The 26,194-nt window shown below is 41.6% G+C and overlaps 1 protein-coding gene across 1 annotated transcript in view; it reads left to right on the top strand.

Annotated features, from left to right (window-relative positions):
• Window positions 1–26,194, top strand: part of PDE3B (phosphodiesterase 3B) — a 255,046-nt gene that overhangs the window by 200,508 nt on the left and 28,344 nt on the right. The window contains exons 8-11 of the mRNA XM_045014892.1: window positions 192–343; window positions 721–858; window positions 2,509–2,620; window positions 18,269–18,382. Of these exons, the coding sequence (XP_044870827.1) occupies window positions 192–343; window positions 721–858; window positions 2,509–2,620; window positions 18,269–18,382 (516 nt within the window). The remainder of the gene's footprint in view (window positions 1–191; window positions 344–720; window positions 859–2,508; window positions 2,621–18,268; window positions 18,383–26,194) is intronic.

The raw sequence follows: 26,194 nt of genomic DNA on the forward strand, positions 1-26,194 counted from the left end.
TCAGGGCACTCTCTACTTAATAGCTTGAGAAGAAAAAAGAAAAGATGGGCTTTGCAGAAGTCACAAGGTCAATAAATCTAACTTCTAGTGGGCCAAGGATAGGAGCAAATAACAACTGATTAAAAATCTTAATTCCTGAATTGATTTATGAATAAGTTGTTGATAGTAATTGTGCACTTGTTATATTTAAGGTGAAGATGGAACCACTGGTATTTCAAAAGAGTCAGTCCACCATACAGAAGGACGGAAAGATGAAAGAAAAGAAAGCAGAGACTGCAGAAAAAAGTTGATAGAAAGTGACAATCAGCAAATGGCTCAAACACAGAATAACCAGCAATCTGATGTAAGCATATAATTACAGTAATACCCGCAATGTTGTATATTCATGTATTTCTTCGTGGGTTTTAATATCATATTCTAAGGAGGTCCTTACTTTACATTATTGTATAAGAGCCTTTGGAAAACAGTGCATCATTGGAATCCAGGATTCCAAATACTGGTTAAGTTTAGGAGTAAAATTTCAAAGTATACAACGATATTGTGACACCATTTCAAGGCAGAAAGGGTTGATGGGATAAAATAAGTGTGCAGAATAACTACAGCAGCACAGTGGAATGTAAACTGTTCTATAATACTTTATCGTTTTAATGTCTATTTAAATACAAGTGACAATTTGGTTTTCAATCTCATTGTGGAAATGGTTCATTCTCTCTTATACAGATGGAACAGGATTCTTCATTAGAACTGATGATAATAGAAGATCATGTATCATTAATGGAGAAGATGAACAATTGGAATTTCCAAATTTTTGATCTAGTGCAAAAAATGGGAGACAAATCTGGAAGGATCCTTAGCCAGGTTTGTTGCTGTTTTTGGTGTATGAGCCACAACTGAGGTGCAGTTTTGCCAGTCTGATTATAAATTAAGAATAGCTTGAAAAGTAGCAATTTTATTTTCTTCTCTTCTACCCTTACATGTGTGTAGACCGTAAGAATTGCTTATTTTGTGGGAAACTTACATCAAACTGTGGGTTTTTTGCATTTTATTCTGAATACTGTGAGGATATTGATAATTCTTATTTTATATAGGAGTGAGTTCTGTAGTCTTAACTCCAGCTGCAATGAAGGGCTCCATCTCCTGTCAACTGTTTCATGTCTTTTGGTGGAATGTAGTTGTCATTGGAAGTCACAGCTGAGACGGGAGAGGCATCTTTCTAGGAACCTTTTCTATTTCTCCCATAAACAACACTATTCTTTCTTCCATGCTGCCTCTTACATAGAATGCACTCCCTGACCTAATTAATAAGGCTACTACTCTTACTTCAAGACTTCTCTTATTGATGTATTTATAAAAGAAAAAAATCTTTCAGATGATTTAGTACTGTCAAGTTGTGCATTGGTTAAACTGTGGAACCGTGTGATCTTTTCATAGTTATACTTCTCCCCTTTTCCCTCCTATTGTTTATAACACCCATTTATTGTATCTTCCTTGCATTTGTTTCAAAGATAAGCTCTTAAAGTTAGAGACTTGTGTTATACTGTGCATTTGTATAGCACCTAGCATATTAATATTAATAATAATAATAATAAAATATGTAATAATGCCACAGTAATGGCACTGTCACTCTGTTCTAAACCTCTGAGAGAGTCATTACTTTTAGATATTTTCCTTTTAGACTGAAATTGGCAGTCCAGATCTTTTGATGCCTCAAAATTGTCCTCACAGTTCTGATTTACCTTCATCCCAGATTCCTTAACGAAGGAAGTTGGTATCAACCTAGGTATAGAGACAGGAGTGCCCTTGGAGAAGCTAGAACTCAGGGGGAATTTCTTGCATAGCTTCTTGGGTTAGGATGAGGACACTGGAACCTGTTGAATATGATTCTATAAAGGTATATGTACTGCATTCCTAAAAGAGAGGTCCAGGGAACAGTTTATAGGGGGGGAGGAAGGCTGCAAGAGGAACCTTTATCTATTTTCTCCTAGGAAGCCTGAGAATTCTACTTTGACAGATCTCTTAATCAAGTCTATACTTGAAAGATTGTCTAAAGCATTGATGAGCAACCTTCAGCCTGCGGGCCGCAGGTTCTCACCACTGGTCTAAAGCTTTGGGATGGGGACTGTTTGGTAACTCTGCTCCTCAGTAATAGAAAACAGTATAATTTTTCTAGCATAGCATGCATAAAAGATTAAAGATAGGAAAAGAAAGTAAGATGGTGCATTGGGGTCATTTCAGTAAAGAGATATGCAAATATTTTTTTCCTTTTGATTTCAAAAGAGTGGTAAGATAAGTGTCTGTTTTGATGGAAAGAATTCCAACAAACTGTATTAATAGCACATTAGTACCCAATGACTCATTTTTAATGAAGCATCAACAAAATTTAACAATTTAACAATTTTAACAGTATACTTAATAAAAAATATAGCAGAATATTCTTAAAGTAGAATGAAGCTAAAATGATTAAACTTTGACACTTTCAAACCAAAGTTAATTTTAATATGTGTTTAGGTGACATACACCTTGTTCCAAGACACTGGCTTGTTTGAAATTTTCAAAATTCCAACACAAGAATTCTTGAATTACTTTCGTGCACTAGAAAATGGCTACCGAGATATTCCCTGTAAGTAATGTCCAACTACACTATATACTTTTATTCCTTTATAACAAAACATGTAAGTATGTTTACTTATTATTTTACCCATAATATTACAGATAGTGTCTAATCTTAATGTTACAGGTATGGTAATTGGATTGTTTTTAATAAATCTCTTGTCTCATAATTTATAAAAAATAGACCTACAGCAAAAGATTTGGTGGACTCCCAAATTGAGTCTGCTCACATTTAGTTTGAATATAATCTGGTAAAATGTGCATGAATAGTTCAGGAAGTTTTCAGATTGAGCCTGATCCAAAGTCTCTTGAAGTCAGTAGGAGTCTATTCATTGACTTCAGTGAGTTTAGATCAGGTCTGTCAGGAATATAAATGCTTATTTATTATGCTAACCCTTAATTAACACTGCTATTCTTTTGTGGTAAAAGGAACATTCCTCCATACAATCTAAACTTTTACTCTATTCTGTGATTTGTTCAAGACAATTAAACTTTTTTTCCTGTGCTATATACATGTCGCGGCTGGGGTATCAGTAAGTGGTGACAGCAGCTGGAATTTCAAAATTGATTAACAGTCATTTAATGTGTTTTAAAGATATTAGCACAAATTTTCTGGTCTTTCGGTTTATAGATGTCATTTACTTCAAAATCATGTTATTCTTTGAATCTGTGTGCATGTGGATCCCACTGGCAGTGTGCATTCAGAAGTTTTATCAGCAGTATCCACTAGGGGTCAAACATGCACCTTCATGCCCTCCCCCTCCTCTCCTAAGGCATAGAGGGAAAGCAACACTGCCCACCATTCAGTTCCTTCTAACCACTCCTTGGCAGAGAGGTGAAACAACCTAGTGTCCTTCCTTAGTATAGCTAGTTTGTTGTTACTGTAAACTTTTGATTTCGTTTTATCCATTGTATTTGATAGTTTAGTGTTTACTCTATACCCTGTTGGCAAACATAGTAATCACCATAATAATAATAATAATAATTAATAATAATAAATTTTAACTAAAATGAGCTGATACCACTGACTGTTATTTTGAGAACATTCCAAATGTAGTTGAAAGGCCAACAGAAACACTCTAAACTAATCATGATTGTTTGATATCACGAAGCAAAGAAACTTCCTGTACAATGGATGTATCAACCAGAAAGTATGTATCCTGCAAGCTGAGGGTACTGAAACAGTCTTGAAGAAGGTATGATAGATGCGAGAGCCACCATGTGAAATTTGGCATGGACAATATAAACATTGAAAAATCTGAGCTATGGTACAGGCCACCAACTCCCTTTCTTTTTCTGAATAAGGAAAATAAAATCCTTTTCCCTTGAAGCCAGAGGCACTGGCTCTGTTGTGCCCAGCTGTAGTAGAGATTCTGTTTCTTTCTGCATGGGCCTCCCAGGCGAGTAGTCCCTGAAAAGGGGAATGGGTGGGTGGGTGTGGGGAGATATTTTACGGAATTGGATGGTATACCCCTCTTGGATCACCTGCAAGACCCCGTGTCTAAGGTAACTGCAGCCCAAGCCTCCTTGAAGAAAGAGAGATGGGAACCAAAAGGAAGGTAAGAAAGGTATCAATCCACAAAGTCTAGAGCAGTATCCTCAACTGAAGCATTAAATTGTTGTTCCTGAGATTGAAATGGCTGGGTAGAGGACAATGGAAATGGCTTTCTCTTTTGATACCTTGACCTCTTTCTCATCTGATCTGGTGGTAAAAATAACCATAAGAGGTGTAAAAATAAGAAGAGGTGGCTGGTTGAGATCTGTGTCTAGAAGAAAGTTGACATTTATAATGCTTCCATCTAAAATTGGGGGTATATAGTCCCAAAAATCCAAGTGTAGTTCGAGAGTCCTTCAAGGAGTGCACAATGTGTCATCCATTTTTTAATTAAACAGCTCTTTCCCATCAAATGGTAAGTCTTGCACTGTTCTTTGCACCTCCTTATGGGTACCCAAAGTATATCACCATGAGTCTCTCCTCGTGGTAACACCTGTAACCATCAGTCTTGGTCCTGTGTCAGCTGAGTCCAAACCTGCCAGAAAGGTTGTCCCTCTAAACAAATTAATTTAAATTCCTCTTTGATATCTGATGGTAGTTTGTCCATGAAATCTGCTGTTCTGTACCACTAGATATAATTATACTTGGTCAGCCTAGCTTTATAATTTGCAATTCTGACCCAAAGACAAGTGGAAGAATAACCTTTTGGCCAAATAAATCTTATTTTTTTGGCTCTTTTTCTGCTCAAGTAGACTTTGTTATCTGTTTGGTCTTTTCATTAACCACAGTATCTACTAAGGATTTTGGTGCCAGGTGCATACAGAAATACCCAAATCCCTTTTGTGGGGGTACTTAGTATTTATGTTCAGCCCTCTCTGAGGTCACTGTGATAGATGCCAAAGTACCCACAAGTCCTTTGTGGGTTCAAAGAATCTTTCATTAATAGGATGAGCTATCCTGTTTTATGAAACTGGTTGAAGAATATCAAACAGTTTGTGTGTTTTCTAATGGACCAACTCCAAAGACATTCTGCCATTCTCCATAAAAGCTTTAAAATCATTTGCAGCCATGGGAATGGAGGAGACAACAACTTCATCCAGGGAAGATGAGAAGCCCCTCAGAGATGGATTTTCTTGTGTTGTTGTAGTCATGTTGGTCCCAAGATATATGAGAGACAAGGTAGGAAAGGTAATATCTTTACTGGATGAACTTTTGTTGGTGGAAGGAGCAAGCTTTCAAACTACACAACATTTTTCTTTAGGTCTGGGAAAAGAAATCAGAGTGTCTGAGCTAAATACAAGTTGGGACAGATAGTTAAGCATAAGAGTTAAATTTTATAAGGGGTCACTTGAGATGGAATGGGCAATAAAGGTTAGATTGTTATGCAAAAGGAGTTGGACATGAGCCATTAAGGGTTAGCATGCAGGTGCATATGTTACAGATTGTTGTAATGAGCCACGAAACCAGTATCCCTGTTATATCCATGGTTTTTAGTGTCTAGGGGTGTTATGAATTTAAGTCCCCAGGCTAGCCATTTGAAGATGTTATGTACGTTTCCTTTGAGGACAAGTATTGAAAAATCAGATATGGAGTGATCACTTTGTGAAAAGTGTTTGGCCATGGGTGATATGGTATTTTTGTCTTTTATCATTTTTCTGTGTGAGTTCATTTGAGAGCATAGTGATTATCTGGTTTCTCCCAGAGAGGAGTTGTTGGGGCATATGATGCACAAGATATGGTATTCCACATGTTGTGATAGGCATGTGTAGGACCCAGGAATCTTGATAGGGGTTTGTAGGAGGTATTTATCATTGCGGCAGTGGAGGTATGTCTGCAGATTTTGCATGTGTTGTTCTGGCAGGGTCTGGTACCGCTTAGAGTTGGTGTGGCCTGGTCTGTGGGAACCTTGCTTCTAATGATGAGGTTGGCGGGGTTGGGGAGTTGTTTGAAGAGGGGTTCAGAAAAGATTTATTTCAGAATTGTGGGTGACAACTAAGTATCTGTGGTCAGTGGGGTTTTCTTTTCTTTATTGAAGCAGGTTCTCACAGTTTATGGGCGGTCCATTCCATGATGCAATCTACTTCTCTGGTGAAATGTTTGCATTTCTCCTTCGCCCTCTGCAGAAAGTGGTTATTGAATCTCAGAAACAGCCTGCTCTGTGGGAGAAGGGACAGACCTCTGAGGCAATTTAAATTCAGGTCTTGGGTGTGAAGCCGAATGATGACTTGGTGTTGAGGACAAAGAGGCCAGTATGGCCAATGTTGAAAAACATACAGATAAAGCATATTAAGCCACGATGATGGACCCCAAAGAACGAAAGATGGCCCTTGTGGCAGAGCCCAAAATGCAGTGATTCTAGAGGCACCTCCTCTGTTACATTCACTATCCCTCGATGGAGCCACTGAAAATGGTTGACGCTCTGGGGACTAGTCTCTACTGGAGGCCTGTGATGACGAGGAGGAAAAAGAACCTGGACCTGGAGGTGCTATAACTTGCTGAGGTGTGGAAGGATTTCTCTGAATCTCAATGTGAGGTCTCAATGAAATCTTCATGACAGGCATTCGGTGTTCATGCTATGGTGGACATTTTTGACTTGCCCAATATAGGAGAGAAGTACAGTAAAGGAGACTGTGGTATCAGCTGTGCCTATAAAGGAGTTACTAGCAGATGATCCCTGTACTGAGTGTAGGTAGCGGATATCTGATTTCCTTTTGCCCATAACCATCTACCTCGGTACTGTTTGAGTCCGTGCCATGCTCTTTGATGCCGCTTTGACTGCAATACTATGCAGAACAGTATTGAAAAATCCTTTGACTGTGTTGACGAACTCGGGTACTAGAAAAAGCTGAAGTTGCACATGGTTCTGACTTGCTTTAAATGAGTTCCTCGGTACCTGTACCTCAGATTTCTTGTGCGGTTCTGGAGATAGGGACTATTGCCAAGAGGATGGTTTGGCAGTATACTCCTTACTCCCACAGGCAGCCAGGGTGTCTGACTGCTCTAGTGGTTTTGTAATCTGAGATTTAGGGTTCTTATTAAATGAATGAGTTCTCTTTGAGCCAGGAATCACTTCCCTTCTTGTTAGGCACTAGAAGTCTGGCTCTTTGACAAAGCAACCAATGGCATCTTCAGCGGGTCAGTGAATAAATAAAATGCACTATTGGTCTGCAGCTTCACACACCTCAGATCACCTCTGAGTCTGATGCAACTCTCATGGATTTCTCTGTGAGAAAGAGTTTTTTAATCTTGATTCCCTGGATTTTTGAGTGCACTCTTTAAATACTCTACAGATTGTGCACTTAGATGTGACTCTCCCCTAAATAATATAGACATTTGTCATGTCCATCCTTGAGGGGAATTACCACTCTACATGATAGGTATGGCTTAAAGCCAGGTGTTTAAGGTTCAGGCATAAAGACTAGACTTGGTACCACAAAAAGCCTAAAGCCTAACTAAAACTAAAAACTTATAAAAAATATGTTGTTGTTGTTATTTGCTGACAGGCTATGAAGAGACTTCTACACTATAAAATACAGTGGATAAAATTAAATGAAATTTGACAGTAACAATACACTGTACTAAGGAAGGACACCATGTTGTTCCAACTCTCTGCCAAAGGGTGGTTAGAAAGAACTGAGAGGTGGGCAGGGTTACTCAGCCCTTTATGCCCTCGGAAATGGAGCATGAGGGCATAAAGACTGCTGATAAAACTTCTGAACATCTGTGCAGAAGGCATATGCACACCATGAATGGGATCCACATGCATGGAACATCTCAAAGAACAAAGGTTACGGTAAAGTGTAAGTAAGCTTTTTCGGGGGGCTGGGGAGGGAAGGGATTTTCTTCTGTCTCTTGATAAATAGGAAATTAAGCATATTATTATGAACCTAACAGTGGCATATTGATTCTGCAAACATCTCTCTTCCATAGTTATCCTTTTTATTAGGCTAAGATGAAAAGATCCATAATTCCTAAAAACAAATGAACTTGTGTATATGTTTGAGATAGGTAGCTCTCAGTAATAAATGCATCATTTGATTTTAGCAAAAGGTAATTTAGTAGCTATTTTTGTATTGTTATTGTCTTTATAAATAAATTTCTAGTCCCAGCACTGGGCAATTAAAACACAAAACACAGTTCACATTAGTTTTATAGTTCATTTCACTGTTCCCCATGTGTAGTCAATCAGTTTCTCCTATTGTATGCGTGTTTCACACAACAGAGGAGATGACATTTTTAATAGAAAAATATAATTCTAAAACCACAAATTTTACACACACACGCAAAACAAGATAATTCTGAGGTGAAAGTTTTTGTTCTTCTTTGAGTGATTGCACATGTCCATTCTACTGTTGATACATGCACGCTTTGTGCATAATTGTTGAAGATTTTTCCATCAGCAGTACCCATCGGGGCAGCATGAGTGCCCTCTGGTGCCTTGCACCAGTGAACACAGGTATAAAGGACCATGCTGCCCCCCTAACAACTCTCAGTTCCTTCCTATCACTAGTGATGGTTGTTGGATCTGTGATCTTTGCATTTGCAAGTCTTCCTTCTCTTCTTGTGTGTGTGTGTGTGTGTGTGTGTGTGTGTGTGTGTGTGTGTGTATAATATCTATCTATCTATATATATATATAGTAGTTGTTGTGTTAGTTAAGTCTAGAGTAGTGTATTTGGTACACAGTTAGTGACTAGAGTAAGTTTAGCTTACTTCTTAGTGAAGCTCAGTCTCCAGTGCTTATTTGGGTACTGGGTCTGGTATCGGACTCATGCCATGTTCTGCCAGCTTCAACCTATGCCAGTGAGTGATCCTCTTCCCAAGTGCCTTAAATGGCTGGGGTAAGTGTATGTTGGTTACAAATGTCACATTTGTAGAGGGTTCAAACCTCATTTGATAAAAGACATGGCTGCTAGGTTTATGTACTTACCCATGGAGTCTGCACTTCACCCTCCATTGGAACCTTCCTGCTGAGAACGGGTACTGAGCATGTCCGAGTCTGCCAGGAGTACTCTGCCCATTTGATTTGAATCTATAGGCAGACATTCCTCACTGGTACCAAAGAAAAGACTTAGTAAGTCCTTGAAGGACTCAGTACTGGGGCCTTCAAAATCTTCAGGCCAGGCACCAAGTGGAGGCAAGGACACTGATGGGCACTCAAATAAGAGACACCCCCAGATAGAGGCACCCCCTGTGTGAAAAGAGTGATTCTTGACTATGGAGCCCAGGAAGGGCCCATTGAGACCGATTCCAAGACCAGCACAGCTAAAGTACTTCAGTGTCAGGAGCCTTTGGCAGTGCCTTGTGCACCCGAGACATTTGAGGCATTCTCCATACGATGTATGTATTCTCCATACGATGGTGTGCTGGAGAATACCCGAGACATTTGAGGTACTACTGAACTTCTCGATACCGGTTTCACCCACAGTGCAAGACTCCTGCCCGATACTAAGATCGGATGTGTTAGATCCTTCAGTGACAGTTCCAGCCCCAGTGCACCATTTGGCACTGGTGTCTGCTGCTGTTGGTGCATCTCAGTGGCTTCCATAGAATAGGAATCCTGCAATGATCTTGCTGGTGCCTCCATCACCAGCCTTGCAACTGATCTCCCCATTACCAAGGGAAGCAGCTCCCCCGTGGCCAGAGGAAGTGGACTTTTCTTCCTCATGATACTGAGGTCTGCTCCTATGCTTCCAGACCTGAGCAACCCCAGCAGCCCTAGTGAGGTGCCTACGCTCCATGGTTCAGAACTCAACCTAAAGACCAATGGCCAGCATATAGGTAGGTCCTGCTTCAGTATCAGTCGCCTTTTGGAGCTCCTGGAGCTTCCCACCATGCTCTGTGACATCCCTGCTCCCTTCCCACTCTCCCACATCAAGTAAGCACTGGAAACATATGCACCAGGGTCACCACTCCCATTCTTCCGGTACTAGGACTGGTACTATGCCAGGGAAGTTGCTTACTCAGGACTCTCCTGTGCAGAAGTTGGACTAAGGACCTCCTCAACAGCCATTAGCCTCTTCATGTTCGTTTCTGGATGTGGTGGTGGTTGCAGAGTCTGCCTCGCCCCTGTCAGATGACTTAAAGGCCCATCAAGACTTGCTAAAAAAGGGTGGATGCGTCTGAAGGAGGTGCAAAAAAAGTCTCACAGATTGGTGGACATTTTAACCTCTACAGGTCCCTCTAGGGTAGTTCTCCCTATTAATAAAGCTATCCTAGAGCCCATTAAGTGTTTATGGCAGGACTTCATCCTCCCTTCTTCCCACTGCTAAAAGGGTGGACAGGAGATGATATGTCCCTTTCCAACTATATGAAAATTTTTACAACCACCTACATCCTGGTTCCCTGGTAATGTCTGCTGCAAACATAAAGGAGAGACAGGGACATCAGGCCTCAACCTTGAAAGGCAAAGAAACAAGGAAGCTGGATCTCTTAGGAAGATTTATTCCACAGCAGGTTTACAACTGAGAATTGTGAACCAGCAGGCTCTTCTGGGTTCATATGATTTTAGCCTGTGAGATAACATCCTGAAGTTTAAAGACAAACTTCTGGATGATGCTAAGCAGGAGTTCACTCCTCTGGTAGATGAGGGCAAATTAGTTCTCAGGCCAGCTTTACAAGTGAGCCCAGATGTGGCAGACTCTGTGGTTTGAGCTATGGCTTCTCTTGGCTGCAGTCACCAGGTCTTGGCGCCAGAGGTGAAGTATACTGTACAAGACCTCCCATTCTAAGGTCCCTTGTTCTTCTCTGAAAAGATGGACGAGAGACTTCATAGCCTTAAGTATTCAAGGGTGACCCTTAAGTCACTGGGAATTTATACACCAGCGATGAAGAGAAAACCATTCTATCCACAGCAGTCCAAGTGCTTCCACCCTCTCATAGCTCAGAGACAGGACCTGTCAAGAAAGATGGATAGAAGTTATAAGAGACATCCTCCACCTCCCTCCTCCTTTACAGCTGCTGGTTCTAGGCAAATCATATCTTCAAAGCAAACATTTTGACCTGTTGGTCGAGAGCAGCCTACCACTTTCCAGAGTACCATCTTTCCCTTACCCTATTTTTGCCAACTGCCTATCCCACTTCTTAAGTGCTTGGTCCTTTATTACCACGAATCAGTGGGTCCTAAGCATGGTGGAACTGATATACACTCTTTAATTTATTTCTATCCCCATTCCCAGTCCCTCTTCAGGGACCACTTTCATGAGAACCTGCTGCTACGGGAGGTCCAGTCTGTACTCCTCATGGGAACCATAGAGGATGTTCTGATACTTTCCCAATGGGATTCTATTCCCAATACTTTCTAATCCCAGGGTCAAAAGGGGGAGGGGTTCAGGCCTAGTTTAGCTCTAAGGCAATATAATAAGTTTCTGAAGAAAACGAAATTCTGGATGGCTACTCTGGCTTCTGTTATCCCCTCCTCAGAGACAGGCACTGGTACGGTGCTCTCAATTTAAGGGACGTTTACTTTCATATGTCAATTTATCAAAGACACAGAAAGTTCCTCAGAGTTATGTTCCCACTACCAATTCTGCCTTTTGGCCTGTCAGCAACACCTCGCATGTTCACAAAATGCATGTCAATAGTAGCAGCGTTCCTGGGAAGGTCGGTAATCCATGTGTTCCCTTACCTAGACGACTGGCCAGTGAGAGGCCTATCCAGGTATCAAGTACTCTCCAGAATAGCTGCTATCCAGTCAATTTTTCAAATGCAAGGGCTTTAATCAATACAGAGAAATCTATCCTGACTCCAGTTCAAAAAATAGAATTCATTGCAGCAGTCCTGGACTCTACTCTGTACAGGCCAGGGTGTTCCTGCTGTTGCAGAGTTTGCAGGTAATGTAGCTCATTGCACTAGATCTAAAGACACATCCTTTGACTACAATTCAGTATTGCCTCAGACATCTAGGGCACATGGTGGTGTGCACTTACATGGTCCAACATCTCTGAATGCTCTTCAGAGAGCTACAGAGTTTGCTCACCTCATTGTATTCTCCAGCACACCATCGTATGGACAGCATGGTTCAGGTGCCTGATCGAGTCTTGTCCTTCCCAGACCAGTGGATAGACCTATCATATGTTTGTGGAGGAGGCCCATTTGCTCCTCCTTAACAGACATTCACCTTAGTCACAAATGCATTGGATCCAGGAGTTCACTTAGGCCCCCTTCAGACTCAGGGGCTTTGGTCTTCACAAAATCTAGATCTCCACATAAATATTAGGAAGCTGTAGGCCATCTGTTCAGCTTGCATGACATTCCTCCTGCATATCACAGGGTGGAATTTGTTAGTGCTTGCAGATAACACAGCAGCCATGTTTTATGTAAACAAACAGTGGGGAGCCCAGTTGATGAAGTTATGCCTAGAGGCGATCTTGCTTTGGAACTTCTGCATAGCCAGGTCATAGACTCAGACTTTAAGGTCAGAAAGGACCATCATGGTCAACTTCTGACCTCCTGCACATTGCAGGCCACAGAACCTCAGCCACCCACTCCTGTAATAACCTCTAGCTGAGTTACTGAAGTCTTCAAATCATGACAATACTCCTGGGGGAATTGTATGCCACTGCGTGTGCATAGAATTCATGTCCCCTACAGATTTCTTTGCTTCCTTGCAGAAAAATGACTTTCTGATGGGTCATATGCCGCCCCCCAGCAGCATGGGTACATTGTTTCATGTGCCTAGAGCATCTGATGGAGAGGTAAATCACTTATGCGGGATGTGGGGGGCAGGGCTGGGTACACCCTGGCCGTCGGCTCCTACCCTGCACCGGATTCAGCTGCTAGTCCTGGCTGTGGTCAGGGGAGCACAGGACACCCTCTTCCCCTGCAAGGAACAGCCGGAGTCACTCCCAGAAAACTACCCTGGCTGCAAGAAGCTCCACCCTCTCTTCCTATTGCTCAGCTATAAGGGAAGGGGTAACTATACTGGGAGCTGCTCCCCTGCCCCTCCAACCCCCATACATCTGGACACCCCCTGTGGCAGAGCTCTGACCTTGCTCCCGTGGGTCCTGCACTTCTAGGCGGTTTATGCTAGCCTCAGTGGCTCACTGTGACCCTCCACATAGCCCTTCTCTCTCTAGGGCCAGGGTTACAGTCTACTGAGCCCTTTTCACCATAGGCTGCAAGGAGGTTGGTGAGAGAACTCCCACAGTCTCTGTTCAGCCTCCTGTCCTGACAGGGACCTGACTTCCCCTTCCAGGAGCTGTTCCTGTAGTGGTGGGTTGGGGGGAACCCGGGCCCGCCCTCTACTCCGGGTTCCAGCCCAGGGACCCTAATGGTAGCAGTTGTTGGCAGCCAACCTTTCACTGCCAGAGTTGCTACATTTCCCTGGGCCACTTCCCCACAGCTCTCCTGCTTCTCCCTTCTTCACCCTTACCTTAGGGCTCCTTTAACGATGGTTTGAGGGTGTCTTCAGTAACCAGCCCTTCAGCTGCACTTCCTCTCCTTTGGCTCCCTGGCTCTCCTCTGCCTGACTGGAGTGAGCCCTTTTTATAGTATCAGGAGGGCCTTAATTAGAGTCAGGTGGTCACATTAACTGAATGGCCTCACCTGACTCGTTACAGGTTAATTAGAGTCAGGTGTTCTCATTAGCCTGGAGCAGCCCCTGCTCTGGTCAGTCAGGGAACAGAAAACTGTTAATCCAGTGGCCAATATATCTGCCTTCTGCTATTCTGCTGTATCCAGCTGGCCTGGGTCTAACACACCCCATACCCAGACCCCCTCCACTGAACCTCACCCTCCCTGCATCCAGACACCCCTCCAACTGAGTACCCTGCACCCGAACCCCCATCCCCTGCATCCAGAGCTCTCCTGCACCTGGAGCCCGCCGCTGAGTCCCACCCTCTGCATGCTGAGCCCCTCTTCACCACACACCCTCACCAGGCCCCACCCCACCCTTCACCTGGACCTCCACCACTGCACCTGGGCCGCCACCCCACACTCAAACCCCCACCCTGATGAGCCCCACTCCCCTGCACCTGGACCACCCCAGTGAGCGCCTCACATCCGGATCCCCACCCTACTGACTCCCGGCCAGCTCCATCCAGACTCCCACCCCATCAAGTCTATTCCCCTATCTGAGTCCCTCACACCCAGACCCCCTCCCCCATGCTGAGCCCATCCCCCCACTGCTGAGCTGCAACAACCTTCACCCTCCTTTAGAATCCCATTGTCCTGCACCTGTGCATCCAGATCCAACGAGCCCCTGTGCATCCAGATCCTCCCCGCACCTGGACCCCCCACTGAGCCACCCACACCCAGATTGTCCCACACAGAACCATCTCACACCACACCTGGATCCCCCCACACTAAGTCCCTCCACACTTGAAACCTGTTGGGCTGAGCCTGCCTGCCCATGCCTGGTGAGCCTTGTGCAGTGGCCCAGGGGTGTTTCTGAGGTAGGCTCAGCCCTTGCACTGTCAAGATTGAGTGCAGCCTCCCAGCCAATTCTGTGTCCCGGGGGGGAGGGGGTGGGCTGCACGGTGATCTCCAAACTTGATAAAGATAGTGGCATGCGCTCTCCACTGCCATGCTGGAGCCTCCCCACTTATATATTGACAAATAAAATTGGCAGAATTTTACATTTTTGGTGCATAATTCCCTCAGGAGTAAAGATAATCCACCATTTACACTAGTTTAAACCTGCAAGTGAACCGTGCCCCATGCTGCAGAGGAAGGTGAAAAAACCCCAGGGTCTCTGCCAATTTGACCTGGCAGAAAATTCCTTCCCAACCCCAAATATGGCAGTCAGACTCTGAGCATGTTGGCAAGACCCACTAGCCAGACAGCTGGGAAAGAATTCTCTGTAGTATCTCTATAGTATTCTCTGTAGTATTCTCTGTAGCCCTCTCCATCTGGTGTCCCATCCCCAGCCATTTGCTGCTATTCCATCACCAGATATTTGCTGCTATCAGTTGCAGATTGGCTACATGCCATTGTAGACAGTCTCCTCGTACCATCTGTTCCATAAACTTATCAAGGTTAGTCTTAAAGCCAGTTAGGTTTTTTTGCCCTCATTGCTCTCCTTGGAAGGCTGTTCGAGAACTTTACTCCTCTAATGATTAGAAACTTTTGTCTAATTTCAAGCCTAAACTTGTTGCTGGCCAGTTTGTATCCATCAACCTGAAAGTGGCTTATCTTCCAGAGGTCCAGAACATTCTGGCAGACCACCTGACCACATCATTTGCAGGTCACCACAAGTGGACCCTTTGTCCAAATGTGTCTAAGGCCATTTTCCAGTGGCAGGGAACTCTCCAAGTGGACCTGTTTGTAACAAAAAGGAAAAAATCATCTTTTTTGTTCCCAGGTGGGTCACGGCCTGTGGTCTCTGACAGATGCTTTCCTTTTGACCTGTTTAAAAAAGGCATGTTGTATGCCTTTCCTTCAGGTCTGCTCTCGCCAAGGTCTTGTCCAAACTCAAGCAAGACTGTGCTTACATTATACTAATAGCCCCAGCGTGGCCTCATCAACATTGGTTTTCAACTCTATTGGTCAGCTCTCCTCTGTCGTTTCTGAGAGATGCGGACATGATCTCTCAGAACAAGGGCCGCCTCCTCCATCCCAACTTACTGGCCCGCCACCTGACAGAGTGAATGCTTCATGGTTGACATCCTCGGAATGAGATTACACTAAAGGAGTACAGGAAATTCTCCTAAACAGTAGGAAGCCTTCAACTTGATCTACTTAACTTGCTAAATGGAAGAGATTCTCCATTTGGTCTATGCAAATAAGTGTCCACAGAGCCCAAGCTTCAATTCCCCATATCCTGGACTATCTCCTGCTCCTGAAACAAGGACTAGCTTGTAGTTCCATCAGAGTCCACCTGGCAGCTATCTTAGCTTTCCATTATCCAATGTTATAACTGATCAAACCCCTAAATCCATCAGATTTCTAAAGGGTTTGGACAGATTATCACAGATCAACAGCCTGATTCTACAATGGAACTTGAATTTAGTTCGAATGAAGTTGATGGTTCCCCCCTTTGAGCCACTAGCAACTTGTTCCCTATTACACCTATCTATGAAAGTGGTATTCTTGGTCGCTATTACCTCAGCCTGGAGAGTAAGAGAATTGCGAGCCTTAGTGTTGGATCCTCCTTATACAACATTCTTCAAGGACAAGGTTTTCCTTCAACCTCATCCAAAGTTCCTGACTAAGGTAGTTTCTGAATTTCACATTAATCAAAACATTTACATACCAACTTCCTTCCCACCTACTTGAATGAGGCTTTGGAAAGAGAGACTCCATTCTCTAGATGTTAGAAGATCTTTGGTTTTTTTTTTCTGGATTGGACTAGGCCTTTCAGGTCATCCTCGTCATGATTTCAGACAGAGTAAAGGGCCACTCAGAGAATATCCTCCTGGATTTCTGGCTATATTCATTTATGCTACTGTTTGGCTGATATGGAACCTCCAACTAAAGTGGTGGCTCCCTCGATTAGATCACATGTAGTTTCTGTGGCCTTTCTAGCTTGTGTGTCCATCCTGGACATTTGTAAGGTGGCAACCTGGTTTTCGATCCACACGTTTACCTCCTGCTATGCCATTGCTCATCTGTCTAGAGATGATGAGTGATTTTGATAGGTAGTCCTACAATCCCTATTCAAGTAGAATCTAAACCCACCTCCATCTCGAACTGCCTGTGAGTCTCCTACAATGGAATGGACATGAGCAATCACTTGAAGAAGAAAAAACAGTTACCTACCTTTCCATAACTTTTGTTCTTCGAGATGTGCTACACATGTCCATTCCACGACCCGCTTTTCTTCCCCTCTCTGTTGGAGTCTTTCTGGTAGGAAGGAACTAAAGAGGGTTGAGGCCAACGTGGCCCTTTATTACCTATGTGCAGCGGCGTGAGACATCAGAGGACAATCATGCTGAGTGGTGGGTGCTGTTGATGGAAAAATCTCCAACAATTGTACATGAGGTACGCACATCTATAGTTAAGGAAAGTAGGTAACCGGTTTGGGGAGAGGGTTGGTTGTTGTTCTGTTTTTTTGTTTGTTTTTACAACTGACTAGATTTTTATTTTGATAGTGTCAAAATAAATCAGACGCTGGAATTCTTACTGGTTTCAAAATAGTTTATTACATGTTCTATAACATCTTTGATCCTTTACAGAAAATAAAATACAAACCAAAAGCAGTTAGGTAAGTGCTAAACAAAATAAGGACAAAGGCAACAAGTTTGAAATGGATAAAAGTTTATAATAAGCACAATTAGCCTGTGGAACTCATTGCCACAAGATTACACAATGGAGTCTTGGTCCATGACTAGGGCTCTTAAGTGCTATAGTAGTAATAGTAATAACAATAATAACAACATTTAGACCAAGTACTTAGAAGGATGCAAATCAAGGAGATAGGGATTGTGAGAACATTATCTATTATATTTGATAGACTTAGAAAAAATTTGGAAGAGATATAAACACTCAAGCTTCAGGGCATAAACCAACTCTATCTAAAAAGATTAGAAAGAAACTTTCCCTGTGAGTTAGCCATTTAATAATTTCCCATTTTGGGGCTTCTTCCATTTGTGTGTATCAGACAGAGTACTTGGCTAAGTGGACCATTAGTCTACTGTTGGTATGACAATTCCACTGTTTCTATTTTTCATCCTTTTTATATTTCCTGCTTTTGGTAATATTTGTCCATCGTTTTAAAGTTGTTTAAATATAAATCATTGTTCTGATGAATTTTATTTAATATTGTGATGTTCATGGATTAATTTATTTTTAAATTCAAAGGGTAGTTTTAAAAAATATAAAAATTGTAAACGTGAAGCATGGCCTCTTATTTTCCTTTATGTGGGCCTGGATCCTTAGAATATTAATGTTCAATTATTATTTTGACATGCTGCCAAAATTGTCCTCAGGAATGCAAGTAAGAGAAGGGAAATGACAATTTGACAATTTATAACTCAGCCAGATCTGAATGGAAGTTAATGGAGAAGCAAAAGGAATTTCTGTAGAGCTTTGTCCTTACCAAATTTCAAAGGCCTGCTACAAACAATGGAGATGTTAGTTTCTCAACAAAAAAAAAAAAAGTCACAAGAATCTTTTATAATGGAAACTATTAGGCAACCTAAATATGGGAGTCCAGCTCCTCCCATAATACTTAGAGAAAACAGTAGAAAGAGCTTGTAGTTCCTGAATACTTTGTTGATTTTTAGATCACAATCGTGTACATGCCACAGATGTTCTTCATGCAGTATGGTATCTCACAACACGGCCCATTCCTGGGTTTCAGCAAATTCACAGTGATCATATAATGGAAAGTGACATGGGTATGTATCAATATTATTTTTTTATTTTTCTATCTTCAGTAAATTTTTCAGAATATTTTAATCAAACTAGAATAATTACCATGGATAAATTGAACAGTAATCTGAAAAAAAAATCATAGTTCTTAAATATTTTAAAGTTGAAAGATAAGACAGTAGCAATATATGCCATCTGCAAGCAGTATGTACCTGATTGTAGGATAATTAATTGATTGAATAGTTGCTGATATGCTTGGCTCTTGAGCCAGGAATACTGTTTCACTGAGATAAGTTTCTTTTTTTTGAATGAGACCTATATATTCTGCTGCAGTCAGCATGTTTCTAGTAATTGAAATACATTAGGCTAATATTTCTTTATTTAATTAGTAAATTAAACATCTCAAACTAAAAATAGCTAAGATTAAACTATTTAACATAAATGTAGCTCTGCTTAATGGTTCCAATGTAAAAATGAGATTGTCCTGAACAACTGAGGGTCTTGTTTTACTTTGTATATACAGATATTTATCTTTTCAATGAAGCTCAGTTGAATAAGTTTTGTTGTTGTTATGCTAAGCAGTTTCATAGAACAACAAAAATAGCATTCTTAAAGGGAAGAATCAGGGATGGTAAATCCAGAATTTGAAGTACCTTTGTTTTTCTAAATATGTTTGGCAAGTCCAAATAATCCTTTGTACCATGTGTTACATTTTGAAGCCAATTTTTTATTGTACTTGTTTAAGGAAAAAAACCTCAGTGGCAACACTCCTGGAGAAGTCCTACATCATCATAATGAAAATAATAATGGCTGATTCTTCATAATAGATCTCAAGGGTCTTTACAATCTTTTAATGTATTTTTCCCCTTACAACATCTCTGTAAGGTAGAGAAGCACTGTTATTCCCATTAGAGATGCTAAGCGACTTACCTAGAATCACATAGGCAGAACAGAGAATTGAACCTAGGTTTCCCATTTCCTAAGCAAGGGCCCTAACCTTTGGACCATCCATCCTGCAAGTACAGTGGAGTAAAATGCATCTGTAATCATAGGTTTATAGTATCCAAGTTATAAACAAGTGTGTGAAAAAGTCAGATTAATAAAAATACTATTATATTCTCTTAGGATTGTGTGATCACATTCAAACATGGAATATTTATCAGATCCAGCAGATCTTTGAAAAACTTCTTGAATGTGCCATTGCAATACTGTCTGCATAAGCCAACCAGTGTAAATGTCTATAGAATGGGAAACTGGTGATTTTTTTTGTATGTAATGTATATTGAATGGAATAAACATATAGAGATATCTAATATTTAAATATAGTGCAACTTTGCTTCTAAATATCTAAATCCATAGACTGTGTTTGGTAAGGTGTCAAATATGTGTGTTTTACAAACTGCTGAAATATAAAGTTGCTTTTGTGAAACTTGAGAAAAGGATATTGCCCACAGATTTTTATAGTTGCACTCATACCTAGTGCGGAGATAAAGGAAGAAGGAGGCATGCATCAGGACCCTAATTGGGCCCTGGGTGATCGCTACTTCCCACCACCCAACACAGATGTAATGAGGTTGAGTAGTACCTGTATAAGAAAAATTAAAACTACTGATTATTCCTCAAAAAAGGTTTTTAATGACTTTCGACTATAAAGGCAACACAGACAAAATAAGAAAAGCAAGAATAAAGACCAGCACTGAATAAGGATTAATATAAATGGCAAGTTATACTGAAGACAAGCACAAGTACATGTAAAGTCATTATTCAGCAGCTACTTACTACTATTCTTAACACTATAGTATCGATACAGACTTGAGATCAATTCAGCTAGAGCAACCAGACTTCTTTACTCCATAAACTTATACTGCATGCAGCCAGACTTCTTTACTCCATAAACGTACCCTGCATTCGTCTGAAAATACGTTACCCTTCAGTCAGCCATTTTCTGCATGGGTCAGGTACAGACAGTCGAGAAGTGCATGTCCCTTTGGCTCAGAGGGTGTGGGTCAGGTTTCCTTTATGACCGAAACACACACACAGTCCCGTGCCTTCATACTTTTAATCTGATCTGTTGGCTGTGTCTTAAAACAGACTAACCAATTAGAGTCAGCCAAATCTTTAATGTGGTTAGCGTTGTCGCTTTGGCTGTATAATTTATGATTACTTATCTCCTTGTGTTGCTTTGCTGTATAATTTATGCTTACTTATTTCCTTGTAGCCAATTGTTTTAAATGTGGGTTAGACAAGCTGTGCCCGGGGGCACAACTTATCTCGCTTTATAGGAGTCAGCATACTGTGTTATCTGGTTGCAGCCATTTTGACTACAAGTCTTAGCTTACTTCTGCAAAGCTTGCCCTTTTTACCTTTGCAAAGCAGAGGCCTAATATTGACAATACCTTTGTTCATTTTAAGCTTGGCAATACTTTTGTTCACAGATTAATCACACCTAGATGTACAGAGTAGTATCCTGGCCTGTTTGAAGTCAGTAGGTGTTTTGCCATTGACTTCAACAGGACCAGAATTTTATCCAGAAACATGAAGGCCAGAAGGGACCTTGTGATGATCTAATCTAACTCCCTTTGGAATTGCCAACCCCCACTTCCTGGCAAACATCTGACTCCTATGTCATGCAATTGTAGCCAGGACTTTCTGGAGAACGATAGAAAATGGCAAAAATATCTTCCCTCCCCCAAAGTAAAAAGGATAAAATTATTGTTTTACTGCCCTTGAGCACCCCAAATTTGAAAAGTATTATTATTATTATTTGAAAGGATTAAAAATAAACTAATCACACATCAAGACTTTCCTATTAATGGTCAGATGTGTAATAAAGATATTAAAGCAGTAAGATCCACCTTTTATTATGAGATGTTGAAAAGACACACATTATAGCATCCTGTGTGAAAAGATAGCAACTTAAGACAGGAAAAAAAGGTGTGGAGAGTTCCATATCATACAGATTTCCCTCTTCTGGGTGAAAAGGGGGATGGAATCCTCCTCTGCAGTATCTCACACTTACCACAGACGCCTCTCCATGTGTTTGGGGGGGCTAGGGAAGAGTGGACAGGCTGGGGGAGGGGAGAATGTGGAAGTTGCATATTGTTCTCCTTTTGGGCTTGTTGAGTTTAGGGAGGAAAAGTAATATCCCTCCCCCCGACCTGTGGTGATTCCTGTTTTAAGAGGGAGAAAAGTCCCAGGCCTGCCCATGGCAGCAAGGGAGTAGGGTAGGGTGTGGGGAAGGAGGGATGCGGGGGACACATGCTGGGTGACTCAATGCCAGTGGGGGAAATAGCCTCCTTGTGGATCCTTGGGATCTGTGGAGTTTGGTCCAGACCTGCACTTGTTCACCATGCTGGCAAACTCCCCCTCACAACGAAACAGGTTTTGAGGTGTTAAGTTAGTGGCTATGCCTAAATAGAAAAAGCTGTACATGGGCTAGCCTACCAGAGCCATCTTGAATCCAGCTGGTACAGGTAACAAAGCATTGAAAAACACAGCACAGCATGGGCTTCAGCGTGGGCTAGTAAGCAGAATACATACATAGGGTCTATGCTGGGCTGGTACTACCATCATTGAATTCTGGATGATTAAAGGTGCCCTGGTAAATAACATCCCAGAAGTCTGGCAAATGAACATCTGAAGAAGTCTGTGGAACCATAGGTATGTAGGTCAATATAAGATGATCAATATTACTGTTGCTTGATACTCTCTTATCTTCATGGCTACCGTGGCAATCAGATTTAAAGAGGAAGGGCATAAGCCAGAAGATCAGTCAGAGGACTATCAGTGTATCTGCTCTCCAAGCATTGGTGTGCTAGTGCCAGGAGCAAAACTTTGATAACTTTTTTCTTGAATCAGTTAATAAAGATGTTCTCGGAAGGGAGTAACCACTAGGTTAGGAATTTTTGAATCATTTTTCATTGAAAAATCTAATTCATGTAAACTGAAAACTGTTCGTGAATCAGTGTCAGCTTCAACAAATCTCCCAACTTGAATTTTTTTTCCATAATTGTCAAAATGTCAAAACAAAAAAAATCTGGTTTTCAAGTTTGAAATGACTTTTCATATAAAAAGTTACGCTACCAAGAAAACAAAACATTTGTAAATTATCAAAACAAAATGTTTCAATTGATCCAAACTGAAAAGCTTTTCCCTTTTTAAAATTTAAAATGTTCAAGATTTTAACTTTTTGTCCCAATTAGGCACAGAAAGTTTTTGAACTCTCAAAAATATTCTAGAGACAGGAAAACAGTTTCCAGCCCAGCTTTATTAACCACATCTTTGGTAACTCAATGAAAATCATTTTATTTTTAGTTCTCCTGCATCTGCTTAGCCAAGTGAGCCTCGTTGTTTTTACCTTGGATACATGTGACCTTGACAGATCCTGACATTCCTGGAGTAGCAGATCACAATCTCTTACTTCATTATTTTAGGCCTTTATGCTGTGGCCACCTTGCCACCTGGGTTATGTTGTCATTTTCTGTGTGTGAAAGTGGCTTTTATCATGTACTAATTTGAATCACTGTTGGGACAAGACTTGGGTGCTCAAGAAGTTCTCAATTAAATTCTGCATCTTCTGGAATCTTCCTTTGAGCAACAGACCAAAAACAGTTCTTTGTCAAAACAGAGGTCCCAGACAAATGAGTTGTTGCAGTTGGATGGTGCAACATTTCTGATAACTGATCATGAAACAGTGGTTCTCCAAGTCTTGCATAATCCTGTGGGTCTGAAGAGCATATGTTTCAACAGAAGGTTGTCTTAGTAAAATGCTTTTCCCACCCTTGTTTGACAAGCCTCACTCTCTGTTTGAGTGCCACACTTCCAAGTTTCTACTTCCAGAGATAGCATTCCACATGTAATAAAAGTGCAAGAAATTCAATCTAACTAAAATGACTGAACTGAACTTTATAAGTGGTTGTTAATGTTACAGTCATGGCTGTACAGTGGAAATAGTGCTGCAATACTCGCTTTTAGGGTCACAGGCATTTAGTGAAACACTGCAAGTACCAATTCCAGCACACACAGGCAGGACAGAACTTCTGCTCGACCCTTCCCCTCCCCCCTAAGATAAAGATAGAGAACCATCTACTAGTGGAGGTGCTGTCTGCACTAATCTGCCTGTACTACAACTTTCCGCATCTAGTTGAAGAATTTAAAATGGTAACACCAAAGGAATCCAGGTGGTCTGCCTGCTCAAGTCTTCTATTCAGTCACGGAGACACCACTTGTAGTTGGATATTGTTTATCAATGAATGCATCTAAATTAGGCCTATCCATTGTGGACATATTTTCTGTTGAAGACTGCAGTGTGTTGAGGGCCTGAGGACACTCTGGATAGTCTTTCTCCATAACATGTCTCCCGTTACAAGCCACAAGAAACTGCTAGGGTACCACCAAATCCTCCTCTGGGATGGTTGTTGAACACTGTGTTTGTCTTCCACTTTCTTTCAATGAATCTGTGCACCAGTTCTCAATGCACTACAAATGAGCAAGGATATGTTGTTTAGTTTTGTAATTACTATGTAAAATTCCCTCCAAAAGGGGTAAGTTTGGGATGTCTTTCCAGTTGGATAGCCATACCTTCTCTTCTTCCTGGATGGGCATGTAATTTTCCTTTTTTCTGGCATCTTGATCCAAAAGCAAGCATGCCAGGCACATCTATTCTTCCACCTTCTGGAATGCTGTCCTCAGATCACTGATACAAGACTGCACCATGTGTAGGTGCAGGAAGCCGTGCCAGTTCTTCAAGTCACAGGGAAGGATGGGTTTGCAGAGTCCAAAAATAATCTCACAAGGAGAATAGTGGACAGTTTAATGCCAGCTGGTGGTATATGCAAAAATGACAAAAAGTATGTTTGTATCCCAGTCTCATTGGTCTTCACTGACTAAGATGCTAAGCATGAAACCAATGGTGCAGTTTACTCTCTCCACTCCCATATTATTCGCAGGGTGGGTGACACTGGTCCTCACCTTGGTTATCTGGAGTTGTTTGCAAACCCTGTGTAATAACTAGTATTCAAATTACTTACTTTGATCCCTGCAGATGCCGCTTGGTTAGGCCAAACTGTGACATTGCATGTTTAATCATATTACAGCTGTAACTGTCTGAGTCCTTTTATCCTTCAGTGGCTGTGCCACTCCATACTTTGCGATGGTGTCTTACACTACCAGCACATACTGGTTTTCAACTGGCATTTCTCATAGTGGGCCTTCAAGTCAATCTGTCTGAACTCCCAGGGCTTACTAGGTTTGAACATTTCTACTAAAAGAATGCATCTCCTTTCCTTCCTTTCCAGATAAGACAGGTAAGTACCCCATCCTTAACATCTGCAGCCATGCTTAGCTAAAAAAATCCATTGGATACCCAGCTCAATGTCTTTTCATACACCAGGTGGCCTATTGCTTTGTTGTCATGAAGGCACTCCAGTACTGTTCTCTGAAAACTTGCTGACAAAACAATCCTGTTATCTTCATACGCCAGCATATTGGTAGCCAGATCAATGGATAATCATTCCTGAACTGCATTGAGCTTCCCCAGTCTGTCTACTTTGGTAGATTTATTGGTGCACTGACCATAATTCAGGGTCCTTAGGCTGTTCTTGCAAGATGTCCTCACAAGATCAGGTTGAGTCTATTTTCACTGTTCTCACCCAGCTGAGACCATACGTAACCACATTTTGCTTTCCAGGTTTATGGTGAACTGTGAATGTGTATTGTGACAGTTTGTAAATCCTTTTCCACAAACATTGAGTTGTGCTTTGTAAGGAGTCACTATAGGGCACTGTGGTCTGTGTACACCATGAATTGCATACCTCATAAATAGGGATGATAGGCCTTGACACTCCAGTTCTGACACAGTAGCCCAAAACTCCAGTTCTGTAGTGGAATACTAGGTTTTACTCTTGTTTAATTTGCAACCTCCAAAAGCCACTGGTCTGTGCCTACCAAGCTCATCAATTTGTTAAAGTGCAAATCTGACCGCAATCTCGGAGGCATCACAGGTTACTACAAATGCAGGGAATGGATCTGAGAATTTAAGCACAACGTGATGTAGATTTCCATCCTTCAGTGATTCAAACACGTTAGGGCAGTGGTGCTCAAACTTTTGTACTGGTGACCCCTTTCACATAGCAAGCCTCTGAGTACGAACCCGCCCCCCTTTATAAATTAAAAACACTTTTTAATATATTTAATACCATTATAAATGCTGGAGGCAAAGCGGGGTTTGGGGTAGAAGCTGACAACTCGCAACCCCCCATGTAATAACCTCACGACCCCCTGAGGGGTCCCAACCCCCAGTTTGAGAACTCCCTGCTTTAGGGTATTACTCTGTCCAGACAAAGTTGCTCTTAATCAGCTGATATAATGGCACTGCCTGTTCTGTGGTATTTTTTTACAGTACTATATTGTCTTCTGGCACTACCAGCTTTCCTGTCCTTATTTTGGTAGCTGTTATAAATGTTGGATTTGTTGTGTCTTCTGGATTGTGTCTTGGCTGCTTGTTTTTCCCTTTAACTGCTGGATCTTATTCTCCTTGCTGCTAGCTATCCCATCTCCTGACTATGGCCTGGGGTTTTTCCAGTGTTGTGAAGTTTCAGCCATTGGGAGAGTAGATTTGGAACTTACATTTTCAAATCCATCTGACCAATGGCATTGTGCTTTGTGCATGCTGATATCAGCACAATGGATAATACAGTAATCAAAATATTAACAGCAGCAGTGATTTGATGTCAGTATGCTAAATGTTGCTAGTTGGAAAATAAAATAATGCCATTTTAGCAAGTTTGTAAAAGCATAGAATATCAATCTGTATGTCTGAAAGTATTGTACAGAGACTA

The sequence above is a fragment of the Mauremys mutica genome, chromosome 4, assembly GCF_020497125.1.
Source record: "Mauremys mutica isolate MM-2020 ecotype Southern chromosome 4, ASM2049712v1, whole genome shotgun sequence".
Classification (NCBI taxonomy): domain Eukaryota; kingdom Metazoa; phylum Chordata; order Testudines; family Geoemydidae; genus Mauremys; species Mauremys mutica.